General features: G+C 51.1%; 1 protein-coding gene across 3 annotated transcripts in view; it reads right to left on the minus strand.

Moving 5' to 3' along the window:
• Nucleotides 1–13,097, minus strand: part of ACSL6 (acyl-CoA synthetase long chain family member 6) — a 61,733-nt gene that overhangs the window by 29,625 nt on the left and 19,011 nt on the right. For all 3 annotated transcript variants that reach the window (XM_077768592.1, XM_077768591.1, XM_077768593.1), the window contains 7 exons: nt 12,613–12,727; nt 11,661–11,725; nt 11,328–11,429; nt 10,710–10,809; nt 9,971–10,149; nt 8,947–8,979; nt 7,359–7,410 (listed from right to left, as the gene is read on the minus strand). In XM_077768592.1, the coding sequence (XP_077624718.1) occupies nt 7,359–7,410; nt 8,947–8,979; nt 9,971–10,149; nt 10,710–10,809; nt 11,328–11,429; nt 11,661–11,725; nt 12,613–12,727 (646 nt within the window). The remainder of the gene's footprint in view (nt 1–7,358; nt 7,411–8,946; nt 8,980–9,970; nt 10,150–10,709; nt 10,810–11,327; nt 11,430–11,660; nt 11,726–12,612; nt 12,728–13,097) is intronic.

Raw genomic sequence — 13,097 nt, forward strand, 5'->3', positions numbered from 1 at the left:
TGATGGTAGGACCTGTGGGTTAAAAAGGAATCTTGTCCGCAGGCACAAGCTGTGGAGGAGGGAGCAGACAATAAAGAGAACTCCTAGGAGACACCTGGGTGGCTCAGTCAGTTGAGCATCGAACTCTTGATTTTGGCTCAGGTTGTGATCTCATGGTCCTGAGATCGAGCTTCACACCCAGCGGGGAGTCTCTCCCTCTCCCTCTGCCCCCTCCCCTGCCTGCATGTGCACGGGAGCTCGCTCTCTCTCTCACTCTGCCTCTCAGAAACAAAACGAAACAAAAGAGAACTCCTGAAAGTGTCCATGACACAAAGAGCAGGTTTTAAATGTCTGCCCCTAACCATCCGATGACTTCCCTTTGCCACTTCCTAGTCTCCCTCCACACTTCCACCTGGTGGCAGAGGGCAAAAAGCTTCATTAGCAAGCAGGTGGAGAAGGAGAGACACCAGAGCAAGAGAGGAGAGGCAGACCACCAAGCCGGGAGCCAGCCCGAGGAGGGGAGGGAAGAAGTCACAGGGAAGTGGACCGATGGGCACTTGCAGTTCTGATTTAAGACTCTCTGTGACTTACCACACCAAATGAAACTGACCTGAGAATGACCAGAAAAGGCATGAGGTGCCTATATTTACACCCCCACTGAACACCTTTAAAGGAACAGATGGAGACAAAGGTAAAGTTGCTGTCATAATTATCTCCCATGGGGCCTGTTTGCTTAACTTACTGGGGCTCCATCTGCCAGAGACAGGAGGGTCAGTAATGGCCCCGTCTCAGTCTGACCAAGATGTGTCAAGGTGAGGTTCTGTCAAGTGCTCTGGCACATACACCCATACTGGCACATCAAAGAGGGGATTCTGGGGACACAGAAGGTTACAGGGTTTTAATAGGTAGCTGTTAAAATTTCCTTCCTTCCTTCCTTCCTTCCTTCCTTCTTTCCTTCCTTCTTTCCTTCCTCCCTTCCTCCCTTCCTCCCTTCCTTCCTTCCTTCCTTCCTTCCTTTTCTTTCTGTCTTTCTTTCTTGGAGAAGATCCATGGGATCTGTTTTACCTCTGCTGGTCCTTCTTTCCTCAAACCAAATGCCATATTCAGAAGTGTCCCTGGGGGTGCCTGGGCAGCTCAGTCCGTTAAGCATCCAACTTCGACTTCAGCTCAGGTCATGATCTTGTGGTCCATGAGTTCCAGCCCCAAATCAGGCTCTGTGCTGACAGCTAGCTCAGAGCCTGGAGTCTGTTTCAGATTCAGTGTCTCCCTCTCTCTCTGCCCCTCCCCCGCTCATGCTCTTTCTCTCTCTCTCAAAAATAAACACTAAAAAAATTTTAAGTGTCACTGAATTGTCCCCTATGTACAAATCCCATAGACTCTCTAGGCCTACAAACAATTCTGAGAGTATCACCTGGGAATTTTCACCTGTGGATTCCCAAGTCCTGGAAATTTCTAAGGAATAACCCCAAACTACTAGATATGAAATCAGAACTCCCACAAAATAGGGTCCAGGGCTATAACAGAGCTTTAGATCTGTGAGGCTGCCTGACTTGCTCATGCCTAATGCAACCTCAGGGTGGATGACTGAGAATCTCAAAAGAAACCTGTCTTCATTAATGAAAATTTTCTGAAACCTCCAGTCATTTCAGTCCACAACACATACAAATGGTAGTAGTTACTCAAGACTGCTTAGGCAAAACTTTTTCCTCTCCAACATGATGAGAGAAGTTTGTACCTTTTAAAACCAAATGATTTCTTGTAGGTATAAGTGAAGGTTCAAAAATTTCTAATGAGTTAAAGGATTTTTCAATATTCCCAGAAAGATTCAAATGATTTCCTCAAGTCATCCCTTGATATGGTCCCAAAGGATGAAGGATGTATTGACAGCAGATCCTGAGAGAAGATGTAAGATCTGAGTTAGAAGGAGGGAGGTCAGTCTTTGGAAAGTTCTGCTTGCTTCTCTGATTCAGGACAAGTGCATGCATCTGGCAGTATTTTTTTTTTTAATGTGATGTGGAAAATTTTCCAAGTTGCTCACATGGTGAGCATTCCTAGCTAGGCACATGGCAAAGTGACAGAACCACTCTTTGCTCTGCTCTGCTTCTCTTCTCCTCTCATGCAACATCAATGGGGCTGCTGCTTCCCAGGCACCACTATCTCAGCGACATGAACTCTACCGTCCATTCCCTACATTCTACTCACAGGCTGGCCATCCTTTCACTTATTTTCTCTCCAGCTGCTCAAGGAAAAAAAAAAACTCTTAGTTTCAGATTCTGCAAATGCTACTTTGGCTTTAGTCAGTATTCCTGGGCTGGCCATCCATGGCTGATTTTGCAGAAAGGTATTTCTCTAGCTGAAGATTTGTCCTGGATGGACACTGGCTCCAAGTGAAAGCAGTTACGGGGTGAAGCTGAGCTCGAGGCCTCTCCTGCAGGGGCGGGTGGGAGTGGTGCTGGAAGCAGTGAGGGGTCCTCTGGCTAGAGGTTCCTCTGGCTGCTTGCTTCTGCTTTCACACAGTCAAGGGTGGGTTACAAAAGATAGTGGTGACAGAAATACTCTGAAAATTTTATAATGTGGATAGAGTGTCATCTTCCTGCTAGAGGCTCCCAAATCTTCTCCGGAATTCAGTCCTACTTTCATCAACCCCACAGCTACCAATTTTTTAAACAGTCAAACTTGAGAGCTGGTAGTTATACAAACAATAACTATAATAGCAGCCAGTTACTGAACATCCACGATTGTGGGCACTGTCCGAGGAGGCATCTCATCATGGTAGCTCAGTTATTTCTTAAAACAGCCTATGTTACAGATATCAGATGGTTTCATTTAATATTCAAGCAAGTTGAGGCTTAAGAGAGGTTGAGAAACTCTCCTAAAGCTGCACAGCAGGCGTACCCAGATGTAGTTTTAAGCATAGGGTCACATAAGTCTTGAACTGAATGGCACAAAACAAATAGGCCAAAGAGAGTATTTTCCCAAGATCCCACCTTTGAGCAGCCACAGAGGTAAGGCTGATGGGCATTTACATGCTCAGCCAAAGGACTGCAGATGACTGAGCTTTCCTGGGTGCCCTCAATTAGGACAGAAGAGATGCTCCAGTTCCAGGGGCTTCTACCCACTCTTCCTCCCATCTTCTCCAGGCAGGGTACATCTCTTTCCTTCTGTATCTGGAAGCTTCCTCTCTCCCCTAATCCACACCAAAGCTTTGGGGGCTCTGCTCCATGGAGCAGCACCTCCCTTTCCTCTATATCTAGTGACTGTTTCTCGAAGCCAAGAAACACTTTGAGGGGTTTCCATACCAAGGGCCCCACCCCCTCCATGGCCTCTGCCAGCTCTACTCTTGGTCTGTCATTCCTTCAAAGCTAATCTATTTTTCACATAGACTCTCCCTTACAGCATAACATGCATATGTGGGAAATTGCCCAAATGAGTGTATAGATCCAATAGATTTTTTTCCCCCAAAGTGAACTTACCTATGCAACCAGCACCAGATCAAGAAATAGAACATCATGGGGCTCCTGGGTGGCTCAGTCCAACTTGGGCTCAGGTCATGATCTCATGAACCATGGGTTCGAGCTCCATGTTGGGCTCTGTGCTGACAGCTCAGAGCCTGGAGCCTGCTTTGGATTCTGTGTCTCCCCCTTTTATTGCCCCTCTCCTGCTTGCTCTCTCTCTCTCTCTCTCTCTCTCAAAAATAAATAAACATTAAAAACAATTTTTTAAAATAAATAGAACATCATCAGCATTCCAGGGCAGCGTTATCCTGGAAGGCAACCATTATCCAGACTTATAAAACGAAAGACTAGTTTATTGTCATTGTAATCTTATACCAAAGAAATCTCACAATCTTTTGTGCCTGGTTTCTTTCACTCCATATACACTGAGGGAGAGGATTCTATTGAGGTACCCCATTCTATCGCTGCTGGGCACTGGAGTTGTTTCCAGATTTTGACTACTTAAACACCGATGCTTATGAACATTATGGAGCACGCCTTTTGGTGACATGGCCAAGCTTCTTGAAGAAATTGTCCACATGTGCTGATGTGACATCCTCACTTTCCATTCACTCCTCATCCCACTGCAATCAGCTCTGCTTCTAGCCCCTCTCCGCTCCATGATTAGCTTTTGCCAAGGGCACCAGCAGGCATTTCAGTGGTGGCATCCTAAGGGTACAGTTCAGCCACCAGACAATGCTGACAGATACTATTTGCCTTCTAGCATCTCTGGCTCCTCCTGCTCAGTCTCCACTTGAAATTCTTGCCCCCATCATTCCTCTCCCGCCAGTGCTCCAGGCCATGTTCCCAGACAGCTATTTCCTCCCTCAACTCTCCTCCAAAGCAACATTTTCTTTCTTGTAGCCGAGCCTTTGCAAATGCTGTTCCCCCTGCGGAAAATGCCCTTCCTCCTGTTTCCCTCCAGCTACCAATCTTTCAGGACTCTGCTCCAGTGGACTTCCACTGCGAATCCTTTAGGACCTGCTCCTCTGACCTCTCTTTGGTGGAGTGCTCCATGCACCCTGGCATGTGGACCCTCGAGGCAGTGACCACATTGTACTGAATTGCCTGGCAACATACGCGGTGAGCACATGAAGACAGGGCTCTGTCTCATCCATCCCTGTGACCTCAGCTCCCAGCACTAGGTCTAATGTACACAGGATATTCCATAAATGAGCTGAATAAGCAAATCTACATAAGTGAGAAAAAGAATGCTAGAAGCATAGAGCTTGAGAAGGGTATATTTTAAAAGATCACTGTATTTTCTTCTCTGGGAAGAGAGGCTACATGAATTCATAGTAAATGTCTTAACTATCACTAATGGCATCCAATTTCCCAAACTAGGCTAGGTTATATCCACAGATTCTCTTTTTATTTTGGGGGGGGGGGGGGGAAGGGATCAGATTCCAGTCCAGCTAACAGTCATTTTGAAATGAACAATGAACCGCATTCTCACCCAGTAGCCATCCCTGAGTGTAGACAAACCCCAAGCTCTCACCTCCTGCAGGACCTTCGTGGCCTGACTACGGGTTCCATAGCACTGGCTTATTCTGGAGGTCTCCACAGATGTCTCCATCACAAAGGAAGAGGAAAGTCTTCCCCCGAATGATTCCACCAGCATCGTGAACCAAATGTCAGGTTTAGATCATACTTTCCATCTCTCCCCACTCAAAGAACACCGTGGCTCCTGATGAAGCTGGGAACCAGGGCTCTCAGCTTGGAAGGGAAGCTATATCCAGGGTTTGTGACGCTGAGGACAGGCACGGCTGATGTGCTCAACAACAGGATGGCTACCCGAGGCACAGCACGGGCTCAGGCTAATGCCAAGGAAATCCAAGTACAGGCAGGCAGGGTGGTAAGGGATCTGCTCAGTCCCCCAGCTCTGCCCTGGCACCAGCAGCACCTCTAGAGTGGGAAGCTTGGGCACTAAACCTAAGTCTGTTTACCAGGCTCCATATGACCCTCTTCCACCACACAGAGCTGGGGCAGGATGGCTTGGCTTCCAACTGTGATTTCATGGTTTGGAAAAGAACTGGACGTGAGGCCTGCCCTCTCCAGCTGGGTGTCAGCACATTTCTGCACCGTAAAGTTCTTCTCTAGATACAGAGGCAGCATCTGTGACCAAGTGACTCATTAAAAGCCTAGGGGCACTTTTGAACTTCAAGGGTCTGAAGCTAAAAGCCACCACAGTACGGCGCCTGGGTGGCTCTGTCGGTTAAATATCTGACTCTTGATTTCTCCTCAGGTCATGATCTCATGGTTCATGAGTTCGAGCTCCCACATTGGGCTCTGTGCTGACAGCATGGTTCCTGCTTGGGATTCTCTCTCTCCCCCTCTCTCTCTGCCCCTCCTCTGCTTGTACTCTCTCCTTCTCTCTCTCTCCCTCAAAATAAATTAATATATATATAAAGGCCACAGTAGTAACCTGCTTCCCAACCCAGGCTGGAGACACATATCACCAAAATTTTGTGTCAGGAAACTCATGACCAAAAAAACTAACCAACCAACCAACCAAATAAACCAAAAACCAAAAACCAAAAACAAAAAACAAAAAACCAAAAAACAAACAAACAAACAAAAACCCAAAAAACAAAAACCAAAAAACAAAAAAAAAAACCCCAACATAAACCTGAAGGGCATTTTTAAATTCTGGGTTGACTCTAGATGTCAGCTTCTAGAGAGCAAGGGCTATGTTATTTCTTTTCTGACAAAAAGTTAGCAGTGGGGTGGAAATCCCCAAACCACTGAGTTAAGGGCAAAAATCCATCTAGATCCAACAAAGCCATGTTTATCATGATCTATCCTCACGGAGGGTGTCCTTATGGGGGCGGTGAGGATGTGCCAAATGCCTTAGAGGCTGCATCTGCAGAGTGTGGGAAGTCCCACTTTCACTGCCCACCCCATTCAGCGGTCTAGTCCTCAGTCTGGAAGAAGAAGGCTGGAAACTTCTTGCTTATTCAAGGCTAGGGCAAGTGACTTCCCAAGTCAACAGATGAGATGGAGCAGAAGCACATGAAGAGCACTGGGCCAGGGGATGTGGGAAAAGAGCACAAGTATCCTGCTTCCACTTGCTGGTGGTGTCCACTTGGATGGCACCCACTCCTGCTTGCCTCACAGGCCACATGGAGGCCCCAGCAGCTCAGTGACTGGGTGAACAAGGCACTGCAGGCTGTGAAGTGCTGTGCCTGTGGCCATGCCCCTCCTGTGCACCCTGCTTCCCCCAGGGAGCCTTCCTTGGCTCTCTCTGCTGATGCTGCCCTATGCACTCCTCTATCAGCACCAGGCACGGGGTGTGTCATTTCTGCTTGTTCTCGCCCAACGGCCATTCCCACAGCATACCAGCCCGATCCTGTAGAGATTCTGCTCCACCTTTCCCCCACACCATCCCCTCTCTGGGACTTTTAACCACCCTCATCACAGGGGAGAAGCTGGGGAGAGTGGTGGCAGCAAGACTAGGTGACTGGCTCCTAGCCTCCAGCAAGCGGTGGACCCAAATCGAGGCTCTCAGACACCAAACCCCACACTTTGTCCGTGGTCCCTGACACAAAGTCCAGGTCGGGGCAGGAAGGAGAGGGGTGAGAGCTGCTTCTCAGCGAGGGATGTTGTGACTCAGCTACCCAGCCCTCTTCCGGCCTCCGTTCCAGGAAATGGCCAGTCTCCACTCTGGACCTCGCAGTCCACACTACCTATCCTTATCCCACCACCTGTGCTGCCTCCTGCTGAGCACTGGGAGCACAGGAGGGGCCCAGCATCTGGAATCCGGCACGGGACAAGGCTCAGCTCATGCCACAGGGGACACCAAAGACCCCTGCAGTCACACACCACCAAGGCTGCCAGAGAAGGTTGCAGGCGACCCAGGCTGGTGATCTGGGTGCCTCAGCTCACCTGTTGTGCCACTTGTGAAACACACAATGGAGAGGTCACTGGGCTTCGGGGGCTGCAGAGTTGAGAAGAAGTATATGTTAAGGGGACTCAGCATGTCCAGCCAGGGCCCGAGACCCCTGGACCCCTCAACCAGCCAGTCCCTCTGCGCCCCCACAACCCGCCATGAGTGGGTATGGAGTCGTGTGGGTACATGTGCCTGAAGCAGTCAGAAAAGTGGGCTGGCAGGTGCTCAGGACAGGGGAAAAGAGGCTGAGGAAACCTGACGGGGGCTTGGACATCCATCCGTCACACTCATTTCTCACTCAGTCCTGCTGCCTCCCAGCTTGAATCTGAGATGGGATTGGGCTGCAGTGGCCACATCGAGGCCACTACCAAACCTCACCTTCTCAGTGGATGTGGCCCAGCTCCATCCTGCCTTCCCACTTTCTCTCAAATTTCTGGAGTTAGACTTGGGAAAAGAATGTGTGGCCTAGGAACTGAGCTGCCCACAGTGTCACCAAGACTGCTGTGCATCAGGCCCTGGCCCTCGCCCAGGGCACAGAGTCCTGAGGTCACCAGGAGGAGCCTATCACATCCGTTTGTACACAGAAGAGATGACGTGAGTTGAGACTGAGGGACAAGCAAAGTCTCTCTAGACAAAGGGAAGATGGGCTTTGGGAGAGGCTGGTTACCGGCAGAGGCGCGGAGGCAAGGGTGTGCCAAGGGGTCAGAGAATGGTGCTCTGAGGCTGGGGTATGGTGTGTGGGAGGTGGGCATACACCAGGGTTGCCCATGAAGGGCCAACCGGTGTATGAGAAAGCTCAGGGGCACGTCAGAAGAGTGGGAAGGGCTGAGCTGGAGGGAAGACCAGAGGTAAGATGCCTCATAAGCAAGCTTAAAAGTCCCACATGGCCCTTCCAGAGCCAGTGACCCTCACTGGTGACTTGATCCCCGGAAGTATCACTTGGGGGTGACACACAGAAAAATTCATGGGGCGCCTGGGTGGCTCAGTCAGGTCCAACATCAGCTCATGTCATGATCTTATGGTTTGAGCGTTCAAGCTCTGTGTTGGGCTCTGTGCTGACAGCTCAGAGCCTGGGCCCTGTTTCAAATTCTGTCTCCCTCTCTCTCTGCCCCTCCTCCACTCACGTTCTGTCTCTCAAAAATGAATAAACATTGAAAAAATTTTAAAAAGAAAAATTCACAAAGATGGACAGAGGTAGCAGATGTCACAAGGGCACTTGGCCCTGGGATTCGCTTCCAGTTCTGCTGCTGCTTCTGTTCATCCCATCCTTGCAGAGTTCACTATCTTCAAAGGGCAAAAATAAGCCTTCCCAAAGAAAAGGCTCCTGGAGAAGCAAGGGTGGCGAGGAATGGCTGTCCTGTCTTCTCCCTCCTAAACATCGGACTCCTGTCCCAGGTGCTTCTCTGTACCCTCACCCACACAAATCCTGGCACCCGGAGTTGGCATTTCCCGAGCTGCTTACAGCAGTGGCTTATTGACACAGGGGTGCTGCTCTGACCTCCTAGCAAGCTCCCGTGCATAGTAAGGGTGGTCTGTGAGGATGAGCCCTGCATACCATCAAGGCCTGCGGGCAGATGAGCTTACCACAGGGACATGATGATTCCGTTGGCCACACTCCTGGAAGAGAAAGATACAGTTTTTTAAATGCTCAAAAGTTCATATCGATCAAAACAAGTGAACAAACAAAAAAAATCAAAGTAATAAGAAACCACCTCCTGCCCATGTGGAGAAACCACTTGAGTGGCCTTTCCTCATATAGACATCTAGGCCTAGGCCGCCCAGCACATTACAGACAGGGGGCCCGAGGCCCAGGGAGGGGCTAGGCACTGCGCATGTGCACAGTGGGGGAGACAGCTTGAGGTGACTCTCGGGACACACACTCATGACTGACCGGCTAGGTGGCCTGGACTTCTGGCTAAATGGTCAGGGCTCGAGGGGCAGATGGGGGCTAGCCAGCATATATGTGCCCCAAAGCCATGGGAGGGTACAAGTGCACAGGTGTTACAGGACAGGCAGGCAAGAGGACACCTGGGGAGGTCACGGGCCTGCATCCAGTGAGGGATGGTGAGGGTCAGGGCTACTGAACAGGGCGTGAGGCCCTGGGGGCCAGGATGTCCCGTGTCACTTCAGCAGGCCACAAGCTGCCACCAGCCTGATGCCTCTGGGGAGGTCATGCACAGAAAAACTGGTTCTGCTGGCTTCTGGGAGTTTGGGACACATTGAAAGACCCTCTAAGAAAAGACCCTCTAAGACTCCTGGGCCTCATGTCTGTAGTATTCAGGCTCAGACAGGCTGCTGGCCAGCTGGAAACAAGGAGGTCCCAGAGGCTACGTGAGTAACTTTGGGGCAGGCTGGCACTACCATCCACCTATTGGTGCCTTTGTTATTAAAGGTGCCAGTCAACTGAGCCTGTCACCTAGAGGATGCCTATAGGCACCAACCCCACCACCCGCCACCAGCCCTTGTAAAGCCTGACCTTCTCACTCCTGACACACCCTGATGACCCAAGATGTCCTCCCCGGGGCATGAGAGGGGCAGATAACCAGCAGTCCTGGCTCCACGGCCAACCAGCTATGGCCCCGTAAACAGCCCAGAAGCAGACCCTCACCTCCACGGCCTGCATGGACTTAACGACCACCCCACACTCCTGCCCTCGGTCTTTCAGAGCTTCCTCGAATGGTTCCATGACGATGATGAGCTTCAGCCCTGGAGTCTCCTTCCTCTCCACATGTTCTAGCAGAAGCACAGCCTTCTGAGGTTTATCCACGACAACGGTGCTGATGTCCGCTGAAGGGACCATTAGAGAAAGTCAGGCTGTGTGGGCACAGGCTGTGACTATGGGTAGCATGTGCTAGGCAGCAGAACCATGGGCTGGGTGTCCCAAAGCTTGTGTGTAAATAAATATATGAGACAGGCCACGTAGGCCATGTGTTGTACAGAGAGGAAAATGCATGGAGCTTGTGAGAAGCCAAGGGCAAAAGGCCAAAGAATCTCCTGGAGCGGATTCCAAGCATTCCTGCTCCAGACTCAGGGTCGATAATCTCAGGTCCGCTTGAGGTTATTTGCCACCACCACCCCCTCCCCCCACATCTGCCCTGAACTGAAGTAAGCCTCAGAGAGTCAGAAGCCTGTGTGGGGGCTGGTGCAGAGGCTACTTCACGGTAACCAGGCCCTGTGGAAGGTGCCTTCGGGTCAAGTCCAACTGAGGAAAGCCAACTCAAGGGCCAAAGTGGAGAATGTTCTTTGAGAATGGAAGCAAAGTGCTTTCTAGCGTCAGACAGTATAAGCTAAGAGTCTGGGGTCCAGGAGCTAGCTGCCGGTGGCAAGAGAACACAGTGGTGGCTCACCTGTGTTGATGATGTAGCGGATAGCACCAGGGCCCAGGGTGTCATAGAGTGGGATCACCACCATAGAATACGTGTAGCAGGCAAGCTCTGCGATGATCCACTGTGGAGACACACAGGTATGGGGGTGCGGGGTGGGGAGCAGAGAGCATACAGGAAGGCCGTACTGCCCTTATGCCCAGGCAACCGGGGTACTTGATCTGGGTCCTACTGAAAAGGTTCCGCTCTGGCCCTCTCCACGTTGTAAGGAATCCTCGAGGTTAACTGGTTGCACCTGCTTACCCACAGCCTTCTAGAACATGCTTTCCCCAGGGAGTCTGGGGACTCCAACTAGCCTAAAGCCTACTTCTAGGGCTTGCATGGCCTTCTTCCCTGGGTCTTTCTTCCCCTATTGCTCAGGAAACACCTGTTTGTGGGGCCAGGTGGGTGTAGATGGAGCTTGTGTGGGATGTCCACTCTTGATTAAGGGCAAAGCCAAGGGAGTGGGGGGTTGAATAGACCAAGTATATCCATTTCTCCTCTTGTCCCAGGCCCTATAAGCAGTTGGACCACAGCTGTTATATGGTACCCAACCCCCCCACTCCAGTGAAAGCTCTAAAAGCAATCAAGGCAGATGCTTACCTCTGGTCGATTTTGTGCAAAAACGCCAATAAACTGATCTGTACGTGCTTTACAATTGTGTTGCAGAAGTCCGGACCCTAAATATTCAGCCCTGTCGGCCACCTGCACGTGGACATGGGGAAGTGATGGGAAGCAAGGACTTTTAGCAGGGGAGGGACCTCCATAAGAGCCTACCCAGGTCTGCCCAAAGCCCCATGAAGCTGCTGCTGGGGGTCTGGCAAACAGGCCTTGCAAGGAAACAATGACCCTCTGAGACCCTGCAGGGTACCCATGAGCCCCACAATGCCAGGTGTACGTGAGTTGACAGCGTGGGGCCTGTCCTCTATCACTCACCTCCTGGTAGGACAGCCACTGATAAGGTTGCTTGGGTTTCCTGAAGCCAAGACAGGGTCCATTCCCTGCAGAGAGATAAGCAGGCCTTGTGCCAGGGAGGATGGTACGGTGGGTGTCGCCTGCACCTACTCATCAGATAGGTGAATGGACATCCCAAGCCGTGGGGTGGTCCATGGGTCAAGTGAACTGCCCCCAGCTGCCTGTCTAACCTGCTGAAGCTGAAGGAGGCCTAAAGCACACAAGCATGACATGTCCTCAAGGATCAGAGAGGCCCTGGAATGGGACTAACACAGTCAGTTCCTACCATGATCTGTGTGATGCAGCCCCGAGGGGACACGGAGACGTGGGGACCACGTGGCAGAGGTGGAAAGCTGACTCTCTGTGACCACTTCCTTTTGCCCCATACGCTGGGTCAACCAGCCATCCCAGAGGCTCAGGCTCAAAACCAGGCCTGTCAGTTTGAGGCTTATCAGGGGCTGCCCATGGGAGATATAAAATGAGGACAAAGGAGTGCCTAGGTGGCTCAGTCAGTTAAGCATCCAACTTCGGCTCAGGTTATGATCTTGTGGTTTGTGGGTCTGAGCCCTGCATCAGGCTCTGTGCTGACAGCTCAGAGCCTGGAGCCTGCTTCAGAACCTGTATCTCCTTCTCTTTGCCCCTCCCTGGCCCACACTTTCTCTCTGTCTCTCAAAAATAAATAAACATTAAAAAAATTTTTTTAACTATGAGCTAAGAGATAGTTTAAGGTCAGGCAGTGCTAGGGGCTAGAACAAAGCTGAGGTCAGCCCTTCGGCCGCCCTTCTCTGACAGTGCAAGGCCAGGAGTTGCTTTTCTCCTCTGAACCTGGCAACCGCTCACCTGCCACGGCCCTGGTTCCCTGCTTGGCTGCTCGCACCTTTGCACCAGCTCAACCCCTGCCAGGGCTCGTCCACACCCTCAAGGCCCCTCTCACCTGAGATGCTAAGCCCACGGCGGAACACCTCGTACATGGTCCTGGCGTCATCATAATAGTGGGTGAGCAGCTGAGGGCCATCTCCGATCACAGATCGCCGGGCCCCGCCACCGTCCTGCAAGCCAAGCACAGGCCAGGGAAGCTGGCTGAGGCAGGCACAGGCATCAGGGGAGGGCAGCGGTATGCAGCAGCCTGTACACAGCATGGATGCACACCAGGGCCACACAACCAGGACTGGGACACGCTCTGTGTACATTCACACACGTGGCCTACACACTCCTGGACTGCACACACACAACCTCTACACATGCTCACATACATACGGCTGGTATATGCTTGACCCATACGCACCCACACTCAAAGACAGTTGGCTCATGAACACAGGCCCAGCACATTGGTCTCCCATACATGCACACAGCACCTCAACACCAGGTGAGCACACACACAACGTCCAGAACTTCAGTGACTGTTGACATATACCTATG

Source organism: Crocuta crocuta, unplaced genomic scaffold (genome assembly GCF_008692635.1).
Source record: "Crocuta crocuta isolate KB4526 unplaced genomic scaffold, BGI_CrCroc_1.0 scaffold64, whole genome shotgun sequence".
Lineage (NCBI taxonomy): Eukaryota > Metazoa > Chordata > Mammalia > Carnivora > Hyaenidae > Crocuta > Crocuta crocuta.